This window comes from Anarrhichthys ocellatus, unplaced genomic scaffold, assembly GCF_004355925.1.
Source record: "Anarrhichthys ocellatus isolate YVR2014 unplaced genomic scaffold, GSC_Weel_1.0 scaffold10, whole genome shotgun sequence".
Lineage (NCBI taxonomy): Eukaryota > Metazoa > Chordata > Actinopteri > Perciformes > Anarhichadidae > Anarrhichthys > Anarrhichthys ocellatus.
Window position 1 is genome coordinate 8,638,597 of NW_022280040.1, and position 23,503 is coordinate 8,662,099.

General features: G+C 44.9%; 4 protein-coding genes across 7 annotated transcripts in view; 1 reads left to right on the forward strand and 3 right to left on the reverse strand.

Annotated features, from left to right (window-relative positions):
* Positions 1-1,662, reverse strand: part of gpr158a (G protein-coupled receptor 158a) — a 61,089-nt gene extending 59,427 nt beyond the window's left edge. The window contains exon 1 of one of the 2 annotated variants that reach the window (XM_031849854.1): positions 322-1,662. In XM_031849854.1, coding sequence (XP_031705714.1) covers positions 322-1,196 — 875 coding nt within the window. In that variant the 5' untranslated portion in view covers positions 1,197-1,662. The remainder of the gene's footprint in view (positions 1-321) is intronic. The other variant, XM_031849855.1, reaches the window with a different exon arrangement.
* Positions 1,663-1,672: 10 nt separating this feature from the next.
* Positions 1,673-11,060, reverse strand: LOC116384857 (patched domain-containing protein 3-like). Its single transcript, XM_031849856.1, has 4 exons — positions 10,323-11,060; positions 9,620-9,741; positions 7,896-8,041; positions 1,673-7,560 (listed from the first exon to the last, which is right to left on the reverse strand). Exons 1-4 carry the CDS (start codon positions 11,046-11,048, stop codon positions 5,987-5,989), a joined length of 2,568 nt encoding a protein of 855 aa, XP_031705716.1. The 5' UTR covers positions 11,049-11,060; the 3' UTR covers positions 1,673-5,986.
* Positions 11,061-15,117: 4,057 nt separating this feature from the next.
* Positions 15,118-20,618, reverse strand: thnsl1 (threonine synthase like 1). 3 transcript variants are annotated; one of them, XR_004212858.1, is made up of 4 exons: positions 20,316-20,618; positions 18,750-20,144; positions 17,118-18,670; positions 15,118-16,625 (listed from the first exon to the last, which is right to left on the reverse strand). XR_004212858.1 is itself a non-coding variant. In XM_031850565.1 (3 exons), exons 2-3 carry the CDS (start codon positions 20,109-20,111, stop codon positions 17,867-17,869), a joined length of 2,166 nt encoding a protein of 721 aa, XP_031706425.1. In that variant the 5' UTR covers positions 20,112-20,144; positions 20,316-20,618; the 3' UTR covers positions 15,118-17,866. The 3 variants fall into 3 exon arrangements, 1 of the variants encoding a protein (XP_031706425.1); XR_004212857.1 differs by having other exon boundaries at positions 16,715-18,670; XM_031850565.1 differs by having other exon boundaries at positions 15,118-18,670.
* On the forward strand, positions 19,458-23,296 carry enkur (enkurin, TRPC channel interacting protein). The gene is made up of 5 exons (XM_031850566.1): positions 19,458-21,232; positions 21,592-21,737; positions 21,829-22,046; positions 22,242-22,388; positions 22,609-23,296. Exons 1-5 carry the CDS (start codon positions 21,153-21,155, stop codon positions 22,780-22,782), a joined length of 765 nt encoding a protein of 254 aa, XP_031706426.1. The 5' UTR covers positions 19,458-21,152; the 3' UTR covers positions 22,783-23,296.
* Positions 23,297-23,503: the final 207 nt, after the last annotated feature.

Consider the following 23,503-nt stretch of genomic DNA (forward strand, 5'->3'; position numbering starts at 1 on the left):
CCACACCAAAAAATGGGGGTTTTTTTTTCCCCGCCGGGTGGGGGGGGGGGCCCCCCCCCCCCCCCCCCCCCCTCCCCCTTGGTATAAGGAGGGAAGCTGCAGCATGTTTGGAGAGGAAAGAGAGGCAGGGGTTGAAGATGCAGCTGGTGGTTTAACCCACCTTAACTCACCTTGACACAATCCTCACTCACACACAACATATAATACAAGAGTAACACAAGAAAATGAGCACTTTTGATGACAAGAAGGCAAAAGTGAGCTTGCTGTTTACCAGCTTTTAGGCTACATTACTGTTCAGATTTCTACCATCTGTGTTCCTACCTGAATTCAGGAGATAGGTTGGGCTTCAGGCCATAGAAGGCAGCCGATAAGGTCAGAAGCCAACGGGGGACAAAATTCCCATTTTCACACTCCAGGTAGGGCGCAGACCATTTGACGTGCGTCTTGTCCGGGATGAAACTCTCCCCTCTTTTTAAAGAATTGTCAAGTGACCTGAAATCTTGGCTCAGCACCCTCTTATGGAAGCTGGGCTTCTTCCTGTCTTTGACACCGTGGTACCACTCCGTGTCTACCGTGCGGTTGTGCAGATGGCGGTGCGCCACGCCGGAGAGGTCTTGGAGGACTATCTCCCCACCGGCCCTGGTGGCTTGGAGGAGCACCGAGGGCCCCTCCGCGGACGAGTCCCCACCAAAAGTGACGACCGCCCGGTGGATCTTGGCGTCTCCCTCCAGCACGCTCCTGACTAAGGCATGGTACCACTCAATGTCTCGCCGCAGACTCTGCTCCCTGGACCTGTTGGCTTGCAGGATCATGTTGAGGAAGTTCGTGGCGTGCAGCACCGTGTCCAGCACGCTGCCCATGGAGTGATGCGGGGTGCCTCGTGACTTTCCGCGCAGAGAGGTGAGCTCGTACCTCCGCGAGCAGTTGGCGCTCTTCAAGGTGGTCGAGTCCCCCGTGTGGAGGAAAGCCGTGACCACCCGGGGGAGGTGCTCCTCCGCTTTCTTCGCGGTCTCCCCGGGAGGAGGATGCTGAGGCGCGCGGAGCTGCGCCAGCTGCCGACGGTGCGTCTGAACGCCGTAAATCGCCTCGCGCGCTCCGGCGTCTTCTCCCCCACGCGCTGACCATTCCGCGTATTCGTGGTTCGATCCGATCACAAATCCCACATGCAGCAGCAGCGACAGCCGGAAGACAGCCATCCTCCCTCCAGAAAAAAAGAAAGCGTCCGCAGATGTTCAGGGGGAGGGGACGGGGGGACGGGGGGGAGATTGCTGCTCGGAATTACGGTGTCGTTGGGCGGGCGTGCTGTAGAAGAAGAAAAAAAAAAACCTACCGAATTGCTCCGCTAAACCATCGCTTCACCACTTGTGGTGTTCTTGCAAGCTCCGCGCGTCGGATCTTGAAATCAGTAAAAGCAGATGAGGAGGAAGCGCGAGGAACCCCGTCGCTGTCCTCGCTCAATCCCGTCTTCTTCCTCACAGATGCCTCATACAGCTTGTTGATGTTGAGTATCCGCTTGCAGCTGTTTCCCCCCAGCCTCTCTCTCTCTCTCTCTCTCTCTCTCTCTCTCTCTCTCTCTCTCTCTCTCTCTCTCTCTCTCAGACTGTCTTGGCTTTGCTGTGCTGCGGACGTTCTCCCTCTGCGTGCAGGCTACACAGACTGAATCAAAACGAAGGAGGGGAGGGGTAAAGTGGGCAGGTTATTGTTATATTTATATATTTTTCTTAGGAGGCACCAAGTCAGGGAGCTTTCTCACTTGGAGGACAAACGCACTCCGCCCTCTTCCGACCACGGCAAGCATTAAGTGAGGCCTGCGTGTGCAAAAAAAAAAGCCACGGAGAGCCCGTCTTCCTCGTCATCTCATCGGGGCTCCATGTGGCCGCATGCTTCCGTCAATCACGGCGCGGTGTTCGGTTGGGTGGAGCGCGGGGAGGGAGCTGTCCCGGTGCTGAAATCAGATGAAATCAGCGTCGCGTTGATTCATCAGAATGAAGCGCTTGATTCAGAATCAATAGGTAGAGATTTTGTTCTCACTTTGGCATTCAGGAGTCGTTTGTTTACTGTTGAATAGTGTGAGAAAATAAAAGAGGATTAATTACAACCACTTTCATTTCTAGCTGTAAAACAATTTGAGAAATATATTTGAAAACCAAATTCACTGACAATAGTGTAGAGGAAAATATACCCATACCCATACTTGTTCAGGAAGAGAGACTTAATATAATGTAATTCAGATATGTGTGTTTACTTTATGTATTTTAACACCTTTGGGAGCCAATATTTGTAATAGGGGCCAATAGGCATTCAGAGGAAAATGCATGGCAGTACAGGTGACATCACCTTTTTTCCCATGATCACCCGCCCACTGCAAGCCAATGAGAAGAGCCCAAAATACAGGCGATGCCAAAATATCTTCCATGAAATGACTGTTCAAAATCTGGCAGAAAATAATGAGCTCTTGTAGGATGTCAGTACTCTAAAACATAAGTTTTTCGAGCCTTTGAAGGAACACTTCACCCTCAATATGACCATTGAGTTATATCAGTAATCCTTGATGAATAGATGGAGGCCAGGTTTAACAACAGCAAAACTTCCTCAAAACATCCGTTTAAACTCTCACATGACCCTCGCAGTACAATCCAAGTCTCGTTTATCCAGTCGTATGCTCACTACCTCCCAAACACATGAATTTTTTCGCCCAAATCGTACTCGCACTGTCTCGTATCGTGCATGCACAAAGCATGAGTCGGTGGTCATGGAGTTACTTGAATGGCCTGCACAGAGCCCCGACCTTTAACCTCATCCGACTCCCTGTGGGATGAACTGGAGCAACGTGGTCCAACTTCACTAACGCTCTCGAGGTTGAATGGAAGCAAATCCCTGCAGCCAGGGTCCAACATCGAAATGAGAAAAGCCTTACCAGAAAGAGTGGAGGCTGTTAAAGCAGCAGATTAATGCCCATTGATTTGAGACGAGATATTCAACCACATATCTCGTAATGGGCCACAAGTATGTGCAAGATCAGGTTTTAAAGATCTTTTTTTGACTTTGTCAAATACTGTAAATAGATTTCCTTTGGGCTTCTCCAAGTACAGCAAGCACACTATAACATAAAGACAATTTGCCTTTATTGTGATCCATATGGAACAACAGCAAAGATTACAGCTGCAGTGGTCAAACATTTTATTCAATTACTGTACAAAACCACAGGTTATTTTACTGCTCAGTTGTCACTTTAAACTAAAATATTCTGTCTTTTCTCCCAGGCTGGGCACATAAAACTTGCTCCACTAAAGGTTTCTTTTCCTGAAGCACTAAAGTTTTTTTATCGTCATTCAGCCAAAAGAATGGATGGATCATAAATGGAGGTCTTTTTACTGAAGAGTGCGTCCCGTATGTCTTTGTAGATAGGACATAAAACAAAAAAGTAGGAATTCAGTCATGACAACCTGGACATGTTTCTAATCAATAAACTCATTTATAGTCAATGCAAGCGGTTGCTCCTTCACGTGTTATCCAAGCACACTCCACTAAATCTATTTTACCACTTCGTCAATCTATCAGTCTCTCTCTTATTAGTCCAAGCTCCAAAGATGCTCTCTCCCCCTCTATCGCTCTCTCTCTCCCCCTCTCCCCCCTCTCTCTGTCTCCTGGGTGTAGGGGCATGTCACGTCACGCTGTGTGGGCTACAGGCATCTTGTCCTGGCAGCAGGGTGAGGCAGACAGGCGTGACGGAGGGTGACAGAGCTGAGAGTGGACCTGTGTGCTGTGTGGGCCACCGGGGGGGGGGGGACGCTGGAACCTCGAAGACGTCCTGGACTTCATGACCTGCCGACGTACGGCTGCATCCACAAGGATGCTTGCTTGTCCTTTCTTGAAATCTTGATATCTTGCAAGCAAACGGCCTGGAAATCCAGCAGCTGCCATCAATGCACCGCTGTACAGAACATAATTGGAATAGCTTGATGACACCTGCACAGCTGTTTTGGTCAGTATATCAAAATGGCTGCTGTATGTTCTCACTGTGGAAAAAATGTCTTTCTGCTTTCTCAAGTCCTTGCAGTAGTAGATGTGCATGTTAGAAACTCACATTCATATCTGTTGGATTGAGGTCTTTTAGCATCTGGGCTCATTAGTTAGATGGCAGCGTGGATTAAAGGTGTCAACGTCCCTGTTAAAGGGCCAGCGTGTTGGATTTGGCGGCAGATTGCAATCAACTGAAACTTCTCCCGTTTGCCCGCTCCTTGAAGCATTCTGGTGATTATACACTAAAGAAAACATGCCTATTAAGGTTATATTCTCGGGATGCTAATTTGGATTATTTTTTCTAACCGACAACTACAGCCCATGCTCACTTAAGGTGGGCTGACCTTTTAAGGTGGACTAGCCATTAAGGGACAAGCCTGAGTTTTGCTTTTTATATTTCTTTTAACTGTTAAACTGAGCGGAAACTGAAGCCTTAATCGGTCATCATTTGTTATTGTCTGTTAATTATTAACACCCCTATTATATTCCATTTCTGCAAATAGATCCCCTAAATGCTACACACTGGACATTTAACTTCCCAATATTTTTACATCACCCTCAACCCTTTCCTAAGGCTAACAGGATTATTTCTCGTCTTTCTCTTTCCATTTTGATGTTGGCGCTATCAAAGTGCTGCAGAGAAGGAAATGAAAGAAACACAAAACATCAGTCATGGTGATGATGACAGTGACGAAGGTGGACATGGCACCTCCTCTGGAGGTGTGAACCATCTGCATTCTTAATGTTAATGTGCTGCCAGTTGGAGACTTATGATATGTCATCAACACCAATTCCTGGAATTGAGAAATTGTGGTTCAGCTTAATTACGTGCAGTTTTGAATAATGTGACATTTAAAAAGTATGAGTACCTGATGGGAAAATCTGGATTTTTTTTTTTTATCTGCTCTACTTGACAGGTTTGTTACATCATCACTGTGACAGAGTTGAGTCCTAAAACACAGAAATGAGTGAGTGGGTTTGCACTTCCGGTCCCGTCATCTCAAAGTCAAAGTGTTTTTTGGTTGTATGTCTGAAATAAGGTCTGAGGTTGACACAAGGTTATGAGTTTTGATTGTTTTGTTCTATGATATAAAATACGTCAGTAAATACCCTTCTTGTGAATTTTGAAGCCTTTGAGTGTCTTTAAAAAGACGGTGGCTAACAATGTGTCTAAACGGCATCATGCCGACTAGTCCGCCTTCACAGCCTCGTTGCGTTTCATGCAACGGTGGTGCAGTTTGTTTACACGTTTATTTTCTACAATAATCCAAAATCCAATGAAAAATAATCCCATTTTGTCTTTTTGTGCAGGGAACCAGTGAGATGCTACATTCTTGTTGGCTTTAAATAATACGTCATCCCTGCATTTCTCTATATGTTGCAATGACACACTCAGATTTGTGGATGTTAAATGTCAAAAAGTGTAATTCACCTCTATTTTGTAACCCAAGTGTAATCCTTTGCTAATCGTATTTATAATAGCCGTGTCTGTCATCATTGTGTCGTTGAAGTGTTTCATTCCACCACCGTGAAGGATGCAAAAAACACCTGACAAAGATCGATTGTTCACGCTGCTGCCAGTGAAAGAAAAGCCGATGTGAAACAAAATGGAACCTTTTTATTCTGTTTGAGCAGCACATCAAGGTGCTCCACTGACTACACACGTTGATATATCTTGCCTAAGAGGCATTGAATTATAATCAATGCATTTATAAGAGTGACTGTGTGCTGTTGCAAGAAGTTGACAATCAAAACCAGCTGTTTAAATACAAAGTGTGCAAATAGGTCAGTATTTTCTTTAAAAACTACATGAAAAAGGGAACATTTTGCTTAAACAAATTATTTATATTTAGTTGATGATGACTTCCAAAGCAAATGTTTTGGAATAGATTTTATATTGTGGGCTCTGCATGTAAATGCACCTTCTTAACATGCCCACATACGATCAACGCTGTAACTGTGGTCATTTGCTGATCTGCCAACTCTTGTCTTTACCTTCGTCTTTACTTTTATCCGATCCGCATGTCAACTGTGTCAGAAATACTGGAATGAAAATGAGGCCGTGAAGCATCCCAATAAACATGACAAGAAAGAAGATCTTAAAAAATGTTCTGAATGTGTGAAATTGAGACGTGGCCAACACCGACACCCCTAAAATGGTGGACACGGCCCCTTGAAGTATGGGGTAGCCCAAACTGGAGAGGGCGTCCACGGCCTTGTCGTTGGGACTCGTCCTCTCGCTGGAGGCGAAGGCGTGAGACACGTGAGCTGAGAAATCCACGGTGAAGCCGATGCAGAGGGTGAAAACGATCATGGATATGGAATCGAGAGTGACGTCCCAAAGCGCCATGAAACCGGTGACGCCGGCGGTCACCGAGCCGATCGAACAAGTCAACCACAACGCGCAGAGCAGGTCTGGAATCAGCAGGAGAGAGACGACCAGCATCCCAGCTGTGATCACGAAAACGTTCTTAATCGTGGTGCTGACCACCACGTCGTACTGGTCGTAGAAGATGAATTTCTGGTTATAAACTGATAAAGATGCCGCGCGGCATCTTCCCGCGGTGGTTTTCAGACCTGTAAACATGTGAATTTCCATGCTGGAGTTGGCGATGTCGACGGTCTGAATGAAGAACCGGGATGCGCGGATGGCGTCCCCGGTGAGGTTCACGTCTTGCTGTAAAAAAGGAAATGAATCAAAAAAGCGAGATAGATTTTTGAGGAAAACGTCTTTATCGTCGAGGTTTAAATGTGTTTCCCGTCCGTATGACAAATAAGAGTCCAGCCAGGATGTAGAGATGTCCTCGTCTACAAACTGGAGCTTTTTAAAATCCTCGATGCATCCCTGAAGTTGGTGTCTCTTGGTTTTATCCCAATATGGGAACTCCTCATTCACAATAACCATCACAGATGGGCCGTAATCGGAAATATACTGCCTATCCTTCCTATTGAATCTGATAACGTGGGAGTTATCAGATGCCAGATCATAGAGCTCAATCCCCTGTTGAACGTGCAAACATCCATAAATACTTGCAGCTAAATATACCACGTAAAGGAAGATTACAACCGCCTTGACACAGGGTTTTATCAAAAACGGGCCGTAGTAATCCTTAAAGAAATTACTCGCCGGTGTTTTTTTCTCCGCTCCGGTGTTCTTATCGTAGTCGCCTCCCACACAGCAGATGTTATACACCGCAGAATAATCATCACTGTGGTCTGATGATACTTTCTTGCAGGTCAGCCAATGCCTGTTGCTGGCTTCTCGCCTCCCGTTCAGAGCCAGGAAGGCACCGAACAAGGTGATGGTGTAGATGAAGCAGAACACGATGGAGACGCTGGCGTACAGGCTGAACGCCTGCACCGACGGGAAATCGGACGCGACGCCTACGGAGAACTTGAAGACGTCGGTCAGGGCCGTGATGGTGATGGACATGACTGCTTCTTTGTAAGAGTGAGCCATCCGCTTCGGCACCGGGTCTTTCACGTTGGTGTGCTGCCAGTCGGACACCATTACGAACATGTTGTTGAGACCGATTCCTGGAGGAAACAAAATACAGTAGAGATGTAAAGTTAATGACAGTTTTGAGGTACATTTGTGAGACTTTAAACATTTTACAGGATTTTACTGTAAAACATAAAATGCTCGTAAAACATGATGAACCGCTATTGTCTTATAGTCCTTAAAATATATGAACCGGCTAAAATACTGCTCAATTCAATGCTCCGCAAAACACCACAGAGATATCTTTTTCATTGTCACTTTTATGTCAATGCAGTGTATTTCTTGATGGATGTTGCATTCCAAACTACACCCCAAAACTACAGTCTGGAGCAACAACAACAACAAAAAAGACAAGGGTGCTTTTTCTCACCAAGTATGAGGAAAGGAGAGTTGGCGACTGTGATAACAAACGGCACTCCGATGTAAAGCAGCAAACCAAAAGAGGAGAGAACAGCCAGGCCCGTGGAGAGGACGCCGAAGACGGCCACCCACACCTTGTTCCTCACATTGTCCAATCTGTCAAGGAGGTAGAGACAGGGAAGTGTTGGTGTCACATTCACAATCATGCAGCTAACAAAGTACAAATATCATCCCTTTAATCCCACACTTGATCTTAGATTAACCTGCGCAGCCTCACAATAATCCTGCTGATTGTTGGATACTTGTAACAAAGGCATCACACGTGCATGTTTTTTTAGCAACGAGTACTAAAATGTACAAATTTAGTGGAAAATGTACAGTAAAATTTAAAATGAGGCTTTGACAAATGACTTACTTATGTTACACTGCCCTATCTGGTTGAAATGTTTATGTACATTTGACCACACCCAACAGTGATGTCACTATGTACTGCCACACCCTGGAGTACGCTTGTATTTAATTGCTGCAAGATGAGCAGTGAAACTCGTGAAGGTCAGCAAAAAAAGAAGAAAACAAGACTTTCAGCCGCTGTTAAAGAGACCCTGTGGAGTTTCTGACCACTACATGGTGCAATGTTTTATGTGTGAGTCCCGGTTTTGTTTGTTCTCATGCACACGTTACACAAGTGGCAGCAATGCGGCAAAGTGGAGGGAAGAAGAAGACTGCTAGCTAGCAAACATGGACGTAAACAACGCAGGGGTCAAACTTTCAAGAACAATCTGCTGTTCAAACATGTTATGAGGAAGGAAAGACACGCAATACATTTTTCAGACCTCGAGGATACACACAATACATTTCGGCAATTAGCTTTGAACGTAAACACAAACTCCACCGGCGCCTTTAAGTTGCTCTTTAAAGCAGGACTTTTGCTTGCTAAGTAGCAGATACTAAATACAGGGTCGTGGTAAATCATCAAACCTGCAGAAGCACAAGGAGACGAGTCATGAAGTCAACAAACTGGATCACTGGTGTCTTGCGTTGTTTGGCTAACGGGAGCCAGATAAGCAGGGAGACTCACTATGAGCTACTGCTCATACCAGACAAAGTAGAGATATAGCAGCAGAACTTCTGAGTGTGTTGAATTAAGAAAGGGTGGATCTGTTTGTTTGTTTATTAGTATAATATCTCATTTGCAAGAGGCTGAATGTGCTAATCCCTCTTTCAAAAGTTATATAGTCTCACTTTAACATTTTTGATTTTAAGCAATAAAATCTTCTGGGAAAAACTCAACAAACTTGTGTACAATAAAATAATAGAAAGACCTGTAATAAAATTTAATTGTGTATTAAAACTCCCTACAACATGTTAAGCGTCATGTTCAGTGATTGTTTAACTCTGTATTGTTTTGATCCTGTGTAATTTAAATTAGCAGGTTACTCCTGTACAGACAAACATGAAATACCTGATAGAAACTACACCTCACAGAAACTAAACGGACTAAAAACTTTAAATCCACATCTAAAATAACTAGAAACTCAAATGTAAACTAAATTTGAAATAACAATGAAACATCTTTAAATTGCGATAGCTCTGCTTTGGACACATTAATGCTGACATTGTTTCAACATCGACATGTGAGCTGCGTGTGTTTTTCCTGAATCAGTCGCTTTGATAAACATCTCTCTGCCTCTCAGGAAGTCGCTCACTGTGTGACGGTCGCTGATCACTTCTTACCTCAGGCAGGATATCACAGAGAAGGTGATAGCACAGGCATAAGTGATGAGGAATAAAGGGAAGCCATCTGTGGTGTGACTGTCAATCTCCTCCTGCTTGGATTTGGATGTGTAGTAAGACACCTATAGAGTACAGCAGGAAGACGGCAACGAGCAGTCAGAAAACAGTGTTTTACACACAGATGTCACTACATGACAGGGCAGGATTTCAGGACAAAGGAAGCAGTGTGTGTGTCTGAAACTTTGCCAGAGACATTATCGGAAGATGTGAAGACACAGTTGGAGCAGAAAGGCTGTAACTAATCTGTTTAGATAAACGCCTGTTTGCTTATTTTATTGCACATTAACAGATTAACTTCACAGTGCAACGGCATGTTCAGCTAGGAGACAAAATCCACCTTCGGTTTGTTGCTGCATTGCATTGTGGTCTAGTGAGGTTAAAAACTGGTATTCTTTCACTTATGATCTAGTCAGATATTTCAAATACAATAGAAAAATGAACCAATTCATAAAAGAACTGGTGATCTTATTCTCACTGAAAAGCTGAAACATGCTCTATTGGCACGCTGTCGAAGCCTCGTGGGAGCTGTAGTTGTTCAGAGCAAAATAAATAATCATTGTTCCATCCTAGTTAAAACAAAGAAACACAACACAGCATCAAATATTGAAGAGTGTGTGAGAAGAAGCAGTGGTGCGATACGTACGTCGATGTGTTTGCCATCAGTCTCCTCTGATAACAGTCTTTTAAATGCTCCCAGCCATGCTTTCGAGGCGTCAGCTGTGTTTGCCTTGTTATCTAAGTGGTACAAGAGTTTTACGGCCTGAGCGCTCGTGACTGAGCCGTTGGCTTCTGCGATAACTCCGCCGAGCACCGAGCCCAGGAACACCGAGCCGGACCCGTGCGTTTGTACTGGGAAGGTGATGGTGCTTTGATCAGTCTCACTGGAGCCGATCACTTCCAGGAGGACGTTCGAGACACATTCTCCTCTGGCTTTTGCACACAGCTCACTGAATCCCACGCTCCCGTTGAGCACGGTGATATTAAGGATCCTGTTGTTGAGTCTGACGATGTCCTCAAAGGCAGGATTTGCCAGTATGTTCGAGCTACTGGTGGATACGGCGATGAGGGAGGCGAAGCTCCCCTTGTCGTACAGCCGGTCCTCTGAAAACATGGAGTCATTGTCGGGGAAGTGTTCCCTGAGAAAGGCCCTCGTTGCCTTTGAGGGTCCTTTCCTGGGCGTAAACTGACGCTCAAAGTCATTGTCCTCCCTGTCTTTGAGGAAAGTGAAGCCTCCGCCGAGCACCACTGAGAGTATGAGAGGAATGACCAAAAAATACAAAGGGCAGGAGCCCACAAGGGACCCAAATCTTTCAAAAAGGCCCGACAGAGGCTTCGCCACGCAGTCGGTTCGTCTGCATGTTCGTCCCATCTTCAGACTCGCAGGACAGTTAGCTCAGATGTGGAGGAATTACTGTATTTCCTTTTTAAAGTCAGTCTTTACACACCCTTATTTGGAGGGTTGGAGGCAGTCTCTTTGGCCAATAAAGGCACAGTCATCACTTTTAAACCGGAAAGGAAAAACAGTACTGGGAAGTGTTTGGTGTTACTGGTAATCTCATGCTTCTCTGTGGCCGTAAAGCAATACGCGAGGAACGAGATATCACTACAAACTCTACTTCAAACAAAGAAATGATAAGAGTTCCCAGTAAACCAACGTCACTTACAGAATATCAGTACCAAGCATGTATCGTAAAGTAATAAAATGGGGCATGTATTCACAGGCGTGCCACAGCTTTAGAAACTAAATAACTAAATCAGAGAGTATTTTGGCCTTTGATTTGTGTTACAGATGAAAACAACACAACTATGCGTTAACACAAATACATGGTAGTAAAGGTTTTGATAATCTTGTTTCCCGTGTTGGGGATTAAAAGGGATCTTAAATGGCAGCAAGTGAGAGACAGTAAATTGAACTTTAAACAAAGTTCTCCACGAGAGATTGGTGAAGGAATGAGTCAGCATTTATGCACGTCTCGTCTCAAAGTCTGTTGGTTTTATGAATGGGTTTTAGTTAGGTCCCTGAAGTAAGGGTCTGTGGTTAACAAAAGCTGAAGAGATTGTTTTTGTTTTACGACATAAAATACATTTGCTGGACCTTCTCCTATCACTTTTATACTCCTCAGTTATCTCCCTCAGTGTCCTTATGTCCCCTTTGTTCTCGTCCCTGTCTTACTTTGTGTCATTTCTTAGCTCGTATATATATTTATGTACTTGTCTGCACATGTTGTACTCACTTTTCTACACAATAAAAAGATTAAAAATTAAATACGTCAGTAAATGTCCCTTTTATGTGTCTTAAATGAGGCGGTTGCCATCTTGCTGAACAAAAAGTATCAGAGCTTATTTTCTGCAATATTCCCAAAATGGAAAGAAATAAGATCCCCATTGTTTTTGTGTGGAGTGTGATGCTATCTTCCTGTTGTCCTACAGAAATATGTCATCCCTGCAGCACTCTATAAGGGGCTTAGCAGACAGACAATTACAGGAATATCTTGGGACTCCAGGAACATCCAGCCTACATGTGGTCGCCCTAAACCTCAACACCTGGTCCGAGAGGGGTCACTTTCACACCTCCGAGCCAGTCGGCCTCTCCTAGTTAACCCGTCAGTCAGCCGTCAATCCGAGCCCCGCCGACTCCTCCGAGACTAACGCTCACATCTCATTTCACACAGATCCATCTCGGGGGGTCATTGATTTCTCATTCTCAGAGTGAGAAATGGATTCTCAGACGGTCGCCAGGAGCCCGACGGAGGCATCTGTTAAGTGTAATCTCTTCCAGGACCCTTCAGTTGTTTTGTTCACCTCCAATTGAATCACTTGCTTTTTTGTTGTTGTCCGCGTGCTCGTCAAAGCCTGTTAACACCAGATAGGTGCCTGCCGGCAGGTGCTGTGGTTGCCTTGAGTTTTGCATCAAAATGCAAATAAGTTCAATCCAATAACAATCATCTTCTGGTTGGCGAGCTCCCGTTGACGCCTTCATTAGCTCTCTTTTCTCTCCTCCTCTTCCTCACAGAGGTGCAAATCAATGTCTGGGCTAATTAGCAGGGAAGCCTCGGGTGAACACGACGTTAAGATGTGTTAGCTGATTGTTTGGCTCCGGCTTCCAGAAAGAAACCACTGATCACGGAGGAAAACATTGGGGCTTTCTACAGACCTGTCTACCCTTTACACGTATTTGCCAAGCATTGTTGTCCTTACTCTCAGCTGTCATTTCTATTTCTTTATAGGTACATCAAGAGAGATGCAAAAAAAGAAAATCCTTGTATGTGTGCACACATACGGTACGTACTTGTCCAATAAAGGTGATTCTGATTAAACTTGCTCGTAAACAAATATACCAAAGTGTAGATTGAGGATATCAGGATGCAGAGCAACTAATAAAATCATTAAAACTTCAGAAGCTGTTTCCTCTAAATGTCTGATCTTATCTAACAACATCAATGCAATGTCTGGAGTAACACTGTATATTTTAATAATAAGAATAATACAATTAAACAAACGATAAGTTATAATATCCTATACCATCAGCTACAACTCTAACTACTCATTTGTTAATTAGTTTTGGTAATAAACATACATAACACATTAAGTACAAATACAAGTAAATCAATTTCAGCTGAGCATTACACTGGTGTATTTCGCCCCACATACAGTGCACAGTGTGTTTGTATGTTTAATTAATCCTTTTATTATGACTTTAAATAAGATTACACGTGAGCTGGACCGGGACGTGATCCCTCACTGGCTTCCCACTCCAACACTCACGATTGTGTCTGTCGAAGCACGTTGGCAAAGGCAGCCGCGCCGCTGCCAAGAATCTAACTCAGGTCTTTGCAGTGGTGGGCGAGTGTTTTACCTCCACTTCAGAACCAACGTTTGGTGCCAGTGTTTCGCGCCAACATTTATAAATGTGACGATTTTTGGTGCCAAGGCAGACAAAGATTCTTAGTTCCCCCTGTGGGTTTTGTTCTTGGCAGGAGGGGAAAAGCCTCTGAAATAGAATGTATTCAAACCATCATGGGACAGAACAACTCCACTGAAACCAACGCAAATGACTGTTTAAGGACACTTTGAACCAATTCACTTTCTCAATGGGGACATTTACAAAAGTCACCTACAAAAAAACTTATTGTGCAATTAAAAAAGTTCAAAGTTTTTGTATGAAGACATGACATAAACCCACTTTATCACTGAACTGTCAATGAATGCATTCTGTGAGCTGGACAGAAGAGACTCGTGCACCATGGATGTATAAGAAGAACGGCACCGCCGCTGAGCCCAGATTACAACTCTTACCCGGTGGCCACTCACAGTATTGCATCTGAATAATCCCCCTTTGGCTCAAAAAGCATTTTCCACAAAGACCACCAATGTAAAGGAGACGTCTGTAAAACTGTTGACAAATGAACTCAAGCTGCAAATAATGTCAACTTATGATTCTTCCCATTATGAATTTTTGATCCATGGAGGTTTTATATTCGTAAAACTTTAGATATTAAAATCTGTGACGTCATCACACGGGAACTCGTTGGCGAGCAAGTTTTCTTTACTTGATTGCTTTAAGTTAATTTGAGATAGCCCTGCTGTTGTAGTTGTATTTCATTTAGTTTGTAATTTTATGATATCACTGTTTTTTTTAATAAATCTGTATTTGATTATGATCTTGCTCAATTTGAGGCAAAGTATATTTGTAATTTGAGACATGTAAGGAGGCCTTGTTTGCGTGTACTTATTTTTCTCAAATTTCCAGTTCTTACAATAATATAATAATGCATGGTTCCTGAAAGAAGTTGGTGTACCTATATTTTGATAGACTATATGTTTTATTATATAATTAATAAATTAAAGTAGGCAGAAACAACTATTTCACGTTTTCCTTTCCACAGTGAAACCCTGTAAAGACCACAGTGATGCCATGTGCCAAATACTGTTCATAAACATCTCAGGTCCACCACATTGTGGATTGCAACAAACAGAAATACACCGAAGGATCTCGGGAGCAGAAGCTCAAATCAACCCGTTGGTTTCCTCCTCCCTCCTTTCTGTCTCCCTCCGCTGTGAGAGAGCAGCTTCCATTATTCCACAGGTTCACATTAAGGAGATGGGAACAGGCTGCTACCTGCAATTATCCTTGCTCACCCAGCCGTGGGCCACTAGGTGCTGAGCAACAGCTGGCTCTCTTTCCCTTCACCACTCGCACACACACACACATGCACCGACACACTACCCTCCTCCCCCCTTTCAGACACTTTACCCACCCATTCCTCACACTCACCTGCCAGGCAGCTTGATTAATAAGGCCAAAGCTCCTAGCGAAGCAAACCACAGACACAGAGGGGAGGAAGGCAGAAGAACAAGCACCGCGTCGGTGCAATCGAAGCCTCCAGTATGTGTGAGCATGTGCTGTGTAATATATTCATGCATATGGGAAGAAAGAAAGGCGATCTGTCATCGAGGAAGCACGGAAACTTGAGTACAGTCGAAGGGGCGATTGTAGAAATGCTGCACTGATTGAAAACAAGAAGTTGTAATTAATCTGGATGTCCCTCCGCACCTTTCTCCTCCTCTCTATCTGTTTGCTGCGAGCCCGATAGCAGCAGAGCTCAGGTCTGTCAGGAGCAATGGATCACTTCAGAGACTGTTGCTCTCTCTCATCTTCGCACTAACAGCGACAGGCTGCTGTGGGTGTTGCACTCATTGTGTCTCACACACATTTTTCTCCTGTTGTTGATACTTTGATCGTCCAAGGTGAAGAAATAAAGCAAAGACTAATACTCCTGTTGTGTTTGCTATCTCTCGATGTTAATGCAGAAACTGTTGACTCCTTTCCGATGAAATTTTATTAATTTTCTGTCTGTAACAAGAAATAAAAGTAAGGGGGAGATGTATGAAATGTGGGGAGGGCTGTGGGGTATTTTGCTGATATGCGATGGAAGATGGTAAAAGATATTTACAGTGAGTGACTGTAATTTGCATAACATTATGGGTAGAGTATAGACATATATCATTTACTAAATAGACCACTCTCTGGTTTTTGGAAACCCCGAGCACACAAAGGTGTCAGAGCTGATAACTTAGGGAAAGTATTTTAACTTGAGATCCAGCATTGGACGAGGTTGTTGGCTTTTAAATGATGTATAATTTAATTCATCCATGCTCATGAAATAGAAATTTGTTCCATAATAAAGTGCAGGTTTATGCTCCCCGGAGGGTTGACGCAGTCAGCACGGGAATAAAAAGGCAGAAAATCTAATAATGAAACCAATAAAATAGAGAGGTAGATTAAAAAACAGTAAAATAATTAAAAGACAATAACATATTAAATAGATAATAGAGAGTAATACAGAAACGGCTACAATGACCCAAGAAAAAAGTAAAAGTCTTCGAATGAACCTAATTTTGTGTCGTAGAAATAGGTTTATATCCCGTTAAGTCTCGCCTCACTAAGACTGACTTTGCGACCTCTTTTGTTTTAAACAATAGATTTTCTCCAACTTGATGGCAACAGACCAAGAGGCTCCAACCACAGAGCTCAGCTCTGCCAGCCAATGGGAAGAGAGTAGCAGGGTCTCCGTATGTGAGGTGTCTCCATTCCTTTTCTCCCACAAAACCATGAAAGCAGATACGCTTTTAAAACTACTTTCAGAAAACTTGTTCCTCTCAGTTCTGGCAAAGACTCCGAGAGACAGAGATCCAGATCAGAGGGCATGTCGGCAAAGTGCTTCGTCAAATCTGGCCCGACTTTCCATCCATTTCAACAACTGCAGCCATAAGCAATCCTGGAGGTCTATGAAGAGGTATCTTCCTCCCCGCTGCTGAGGCAGCACCTGGGCTTAAAGGAGTCGACTGATGGCCACAGAGACGGGAGTCCTCTCTCGTCGGACGGTGGAAAATAACCCTCGGGCCCACTCGGTTCTGTTTACAGGACGCGTCTTCTGACAGATGTCTGGCAAATAAGAGCAAAATGTGTTTTTTTGTTGGATCCCAAGAGCTTATAGAAAGCTTGTATCATATTACCAATCTCCATATATTCACCCCAAATACACTAAAGTCACAAGCTGTTACGTGGGTGGCAAGAAGTCTTGTTTTTCTAAGAAAAGAAAAGTTTAACATCAATACATTTTAATAAATCAAGTATACAATCTATAATACAACACAAAATTAAACATCATTTCTGCCTCAGGTAAATATATATATCTTGTTGAGAGGAAACATGAGCAGAAAATTGAGCCACTTCCTCTTGTCAAGCATAATTCCCCAAATTGTCAAGCTGCTCATTTTAAATCGTGTTATTCCCAAGATCACTAAATCTGCTTTAACCGTCTTATTAAAGAATGTGTTCCTGAATGTTAGCCGCTGATGAGCTCATGAAAGAGAAAAGGAAGCAGTGCGGTTCAAAAGGTTTTTCTTTTTAATGAAATAATAACCAGTTTTCTACCTTCAGTCGGGTAGTCAGAGGACTCTGATTGGACGAGTGTACCAGATGCTCCAGCTTCTCCTGGCAATTAATGGACTGTGCCGATCAGTTCATTACCCGCGTTTTAATGCCGCTGCGAGATCTGACACGCAAGCTTTCACAGCCCGTCGTCTGTGCTCACGTCAGCGGGGAAAAGTTTGAGTAATGAGAAAGAGGACGAGGTAAATAAAGCGTTTGTTATATAATCATTGAACATCGATCAAACACACGGCAAATATGTACAACCACAGCACGATGTATGAGCATACAATCATCTTTAAGAAGGGTTTCACTCTGACTGCTGGTATTGATTTGTCATTTACTAGTTTGTTTGGCCTTCTGACTTGGTCATTAATTAACCCCCCCCCCAACAGTAATACACATTTACTGCACTGCCTGCACCAGTGTGTCTACACAGCAGTGGCCAAGAGGTAGACATCCCCATCTAGTGGGCCAGGGCTCTGGGTAATGATGTAAGAAATGTTGCATAATCAATAGAAATTAAATTGAGTTTAGAGCTCGATTACAGTACGTGTGGTTGTTGTTTTTCATTAATCCTGCAGACTGGGTTTAAATGATGTGTTTTAAATTAATCGTATGACCGTTATTGCTTAAAACTTTAATATCTTGCATTTTGTTTAAGATTTGTTCTGTTACTTCTTGAATTAGCTTTTAAAAAAGTGACAGATTCATTGGAAGAATGAGGAACATGATACAAAGAGGACAGAGTCCTACATGACCTTTAAGAAGGAGTCCTGTATCATGCTCTCCACCTCTTCAACCAACGCGCCGTAATCTGCCTGACAAACGGTGTGTGCCCTCCCGCCTCTCTCCTCCAGGCATTTCATCACGCCTCTGTGCACTTCAGGTGCGGTCGCGGTCGATCCGAGCCGCCTCAGCTGCTCGACGGGATCCTCCGGAATATTTTGGATTTGTAACGCTTTGAACACGGCCGGAGCGAATTTCCCGTAGTGAGCGGTGGAGCAGAGCACCACGGGGCACGAGCCGTCCTGCAGCCTGTCGGCCACGACTTTAGCGACGGCGGTGTGCGTGTCCATGAGGTAGCCCGTCTGTGCGTGGACGCTCTGGATGGCGGCCAAGCAGTCGCCTTCAGAACACCAGCCAGCCGCCACCTCCCGCTGCATCCTGCCAAGAAGGGGCTCGGCAACCTGAAAGTGCTGCTGCCGGTCCAAGCGAGCGAACAGCTCCCTGACGAGACGGCCGTCTCTGTCCGAGGCGTGGTGGATAAACCTCTCGAGGTTGGAGGATTTCAGGATATCTATAGCCGGGGAGTGGGAGGGCATCAGAGGCCTCCCCCGGAGGTCGTACTCGCCCGTGGCGAGGAAGTCGGCGACGACGCGGTTGTGGTTGGACGCGCAGATGACTTTTCGTATCGGGACGCCCATCTGCTTGGCGTACAGAGCGGACATAGCGTTGCCAAAGTTACCGGAAGGGATGCAAACATCGATGGGCTCCCCGAACTTGATGACGCCGTCTCTGCACAGATCCAGATAGGCTGAGGAATGGTACACCACCTGCAGGAGGAGGAAACGTCAAGAAAACTGTGTGACTCTGTATGTTGCTTGTATGATCCCTCCTCGGTCATCAACCCACCTGTGGCAGCAGCCGCGCCCAGTTGATGGAGTTGGCGGTGCTGAGGACCGTGCTGTACTCCACGGCGAGGTGCCCGGTCAGCCCCGACTCTCCGAACATCCTCTTTATGCTTCTCTGGCAGAAGTCAAAGTCTGACAGCACGCTGACGGCCTGGGCGTTGCCCTCCCTGTAGCTCGTCATCTGGAGCTTCTGAGTCTCGCTCACGCCTTCCTCTGGGAAGAACACCAGCACCCCGGTCCGGTGAACGTCGGTGCCACCGAGGCTGCCGAAGCCGCTGAGCACCGCGCCTCCCGTGTCCCCGGAGGTGGCCACCAGCACGAGGTAGTTGCACATCTGCGGGAGGCAGTGGGCGAAGAGCTGGGGCATCAGCTGCAAGGCGAGGTCTTTGAATGAGGCGGTGGGGCCGTGGAAAAGCTCCTGGACGTACTGATTGCGGACGAGGTGTTTCACCGGTGCCACAGCCTCGCTAGAGAAGTTGGACCCGTATGCCTTGAAGATCATCGTTCTCAGGTGCAGAGCAGAGACGTCCAGCGGGTGTATGCACTGTTCCAGTAGCATCAATGCTCGTTCTGGGTATGACATGTCGACCAGTCTCAGCCATTCACCAGCGTCCATGTTTGGGAAGCCGCTTCTGGGAACATAGAGGCCTCCATCTGTGGCGAGACCCTCAATTACCACGTCGCTAAAGTGTGTCTCCTGATTGGACGACGCCGCGCCGTCGCTCCTGGTTGACACGAAGGTTTCTGCAGCGCGGTTGCGATACCTCTCGACGGCCTTCAGCACCTTCTCCGCCACCTCCTCCACCGTGACCCCTCTGCCGCACAGCACCCGCACATCGAGCCATCTCTCGTAAAACTGTTTCCTGTAGCGCAGGATGTCCCTCATGGACGCCCCCGCCTCCTGGCCCACGATCCGGTTCACCTTCATCCTGGCGAGCCGCTGCATGACGTCCTCGCCGTCCACGTCCAGGTAGACGACTAGTCCGGACTCTTTGAGGCGCCGCATTGCCGCGGCGTGGAGAGGGTTAGAGCCCGTGAGGGAAACGACACACCCAGAGGCCGAGAAGTTACACAGAGCCTGGCCCTCTTCCTCCAGGAAACGCTCTCCGCCGACCGCCGCCAGCTTGGCGGCCACGGGCATCTTCCATATCGTCTCCAAGATGTCGTCATCGACGTCAACGGCGGGCAGTCCCAGTCTGTGGGCCACTATCCTCCCCACTGTGGTCTTCCCTGCACCAGGAGCGCCCATGAGCAGGATGTTCTGGTCCCCCGGCGGGGGGGCTTTGGTAGAAAGCCATGATTTTGATGCTGAAAGGGGACTCAGGGAGCACCTGACAGCTCTCAGTGCAGTCAGCAAACCCATTGAGGGGACAACAAATGACACCAGCCTTTACTCCTGTTAACAAAAGCGACATTTAAAAGACAGTTACTTTAAAAAACAATCGGTATTATGTAGACTACCACCCTCGTGTTTTGAAGTTGTGCAAGTGCTGCGATACCTTTGCACGTGTTTTGCAGCCAGGACAGTAGTGACCTGTCATAGTATTATAATGAGCAAGACACTCACGTGTAACGATGTGTTCCGTACTTGTTGGCGATTCTTGTAGTTAGTTAAATATTTCGTGTTGTAACTGAGAACAAGCACCATTCTGAACCACACACGTGAAACTACTGTGTGCACAAACATCTACGGTCAGCCTGGAGGGACAAAATTGATTCAGCTTCAATGAGAAGTCGAAGGCGCACCAGTTTCCCGTTGCAAAAACAATTTTTTTAATAAAACGTTTTATGTTCTATGCAATCTAACCACGGGATTACAATCATTACAATCAAATCATTTCCAAGAACCCAGTATCTACTCGTACGAGTGATCTTTGTGCTGCATTCAAATGCTCCTCGGAACGTTGTGCTTCAGTGAGCAGAAATCTGAAAAGTACGAGTGAAAATAGAAATGTTACGCTCATTCTTCATCGTCCACGACATCCAAACAGAGACAGATAAATAGCTAAATAGATCCTGACACATCTGCTTCTGACGACAGCTGATTATCTGTAGAAATGATGCAACACAGAGCTATGTGTGCAGTAGCAAAACGAGAAGAATAATTGTATTTAGTTGTGTAATTTAAATTTAAAAAAAGAGTTTTAGATAAGGACTGAGTGCTCTAAACCAAGACACATTACTTGTGTTTGTACTTCACATCTGGACCGCTCAGACACCTTAAATATTTCGCTTTACAACTGTCCTAAAATGCAACATTTGATACGACAGTTGCCTAGAAACTAGCCCTGTGTTGTTAAACAAACCCCACGATTTACCCGTGTTAGCTGATGGTAGCTCGGTCAAGTGAACAATCTAATTGAACTTAATTTCAGTGTCTTTTTAATCCTGAAAGTCCTTCAAGATGTTTGGAGTTGTGAATCCACCAGAGAGCGTTTACAGTCGGCTTACAAAGGAAGAGGTTCATGCTCAAAAACCGCAAAGGTAAGCAATACGTGTCCAAGGTTTTGCATAAAACAATAATAAGACATAGAAAGCAAAGTATCACCTCAAGTTGGGTTTAGCTTTGGAATTTGGCCCCAAATTGTATACCACAACAAAAAGTAGATAAGCAGTAGTGTAACATTTGGGGTAGAGTTGGGCTTCCTCTAAATTGTGTGCACATTTTATTGATTTTGGCATGTAAATAAAGCAAAGTAAGTAATAAAATGAATTGATGGGTGTGTAATTAATAATACAAGGGTATAGTAAACATAAGAGATTATTTTGGTATGATTTGGCACTGGATAAATACAATTTAACTGAGATTATAAAATGATTTCTTCAATGTCCTGCTTCTGAAGGTATATGTCCAAGTACAGGCCGACAGTTGTTCTTGAGGAAAAGTCAACCAAGCGTCCAATGAGGACGATGGGACCAGCGAAGGTAGAGGTGCCCTCCCCAGAGAACTTCCTCAAGAAGCATTCAAAAGAGCCCAAAGTACCCGAAAGTGAGTTCTCCTGTAGATATCTGAGCAATGCGTGGGTACGTCTTTGAGCAGTGATTCTGTTATTTAACTTCATATTCATGTGCACTTTCAGAAGCACAGCGTTCCAAAGAACACACCTGCACCGTGAAGAAAGCAGGCGTTCCTGCGCAGACGGACAGACCACTTATGGGCATTCACACCAAGAGAGACTTTGTACAGACAGCTGCAGCGGTGACAATGAAGCCCCAGCTTACCAGTGTGGACACCCGGCATGGACACAGGCAGCTCCTTGAGACATCAGGACTCGTCCCCAAATACATCAAGAAGAAGGTTTTTCTTTCGCCATCACACAAGAAAGAATCAAGAAAGACATCTTGCATGCTTACGTCAGATACATTTAGATAAACAACGAATATTACATGACAATAGTCCTGTTGTTATTGATTACATCATCCATCTGTGGGACTTGATTTAATGTTTCATTTGGTCCACTACATATTGTAAGTGTCCAGTTCCTATTCGCAGCATTACGGAGAAGTACCCGAGTACCTGCAGCAGCGCAAGGAAGACGAGCGGAGAGCTCAGGAGGAGTATGACGACTTTGTGAAAGAACAGAGGGAGAGGGGAGCCATGAAGCGCCTGTCTGACCAGGAGCGACAAGCCACGATCGAGGTACTCCAACACGTCGGAATAAAAATCAGAAACGGTTTAGTGTGATCGCACATGCAAGGAATCTGACTTGGTGGCTTAATAATACACACAATACAATACAATAGTATCAAGACATAGACAAAATGAGAAAATGGGAAAATGCTTTTTTCCTGACAGTGACATTACCAAGCTGATTATATTGTACTAGCGATGGGTGTCCCTATGTGGGTTCATGCTGCAGGGTCTGAAGAAGACTTGGGATGAGCTGCACCGCGAGTACCAGGGCCTCTCCTTCGTCACAGACAACCTGCGCAAGAAGTCCCACAGGGATCAGCTGGAAGTGGCGATGAAGAAGCTGGAGAACGACATGGACCTCTTCAAGAGGTTCAAGACCATCTACATACCCAATAACTGAGACATAAAAACACTGGATTCCATCAGATGTGCTGTGCTGTGCGTCTTGAGACCCCCAAACAAATGTCACATGAGCTTGAGTAAAATAGAATGCTGAATTCGTATGTTCTCTTTGTCATATGAACAATGGAACAAAGATACAACTTTGTTAGATTATTCAGAATTAAAATGGTAGTCTGGCCAGCGGTTGAGATATTTCACAGTGGACTATTGCCATTCTTAAGTATACAGTATTGTAGTGTTACACTCTTTCTAATTTTAAAGGAACAATTGTAATGTAACGCCTCTGTATGTCTCAGAGATAATACATTTAAAATGTCAGATAATCAAAAACAAGTGTGTCTTTATCCCTTTCTTTCTTTTCACCGATCTGCCTTCTCAATGGAATTTCTTGGAGAACAAAATAAGAAATACTTAAAGAGTGTCCTTTTAAAATAAATGTAATTCTGACTGAATAAAATGTACTGCATTGAAAGTGAGCCAAGCATTTGTTGTCAAACTTTTTTGACTATTTATTTTAAATCCTCTTGCCCTGGCCATGATGCAGCCACAAGCCAGCGTGGCATCACATGCAGCTGATTATCCCTGTAATTGTCCACGACTAAAACAACGCCGTCCTTTTACGCAAATGACTTGAGCGTGATCCCACAGGACCATGTGGTCTCTCTACACTCTCTCTCTTTGTGTCCCGTCCTGAATCTCTACGCCGGTGAACACACCAA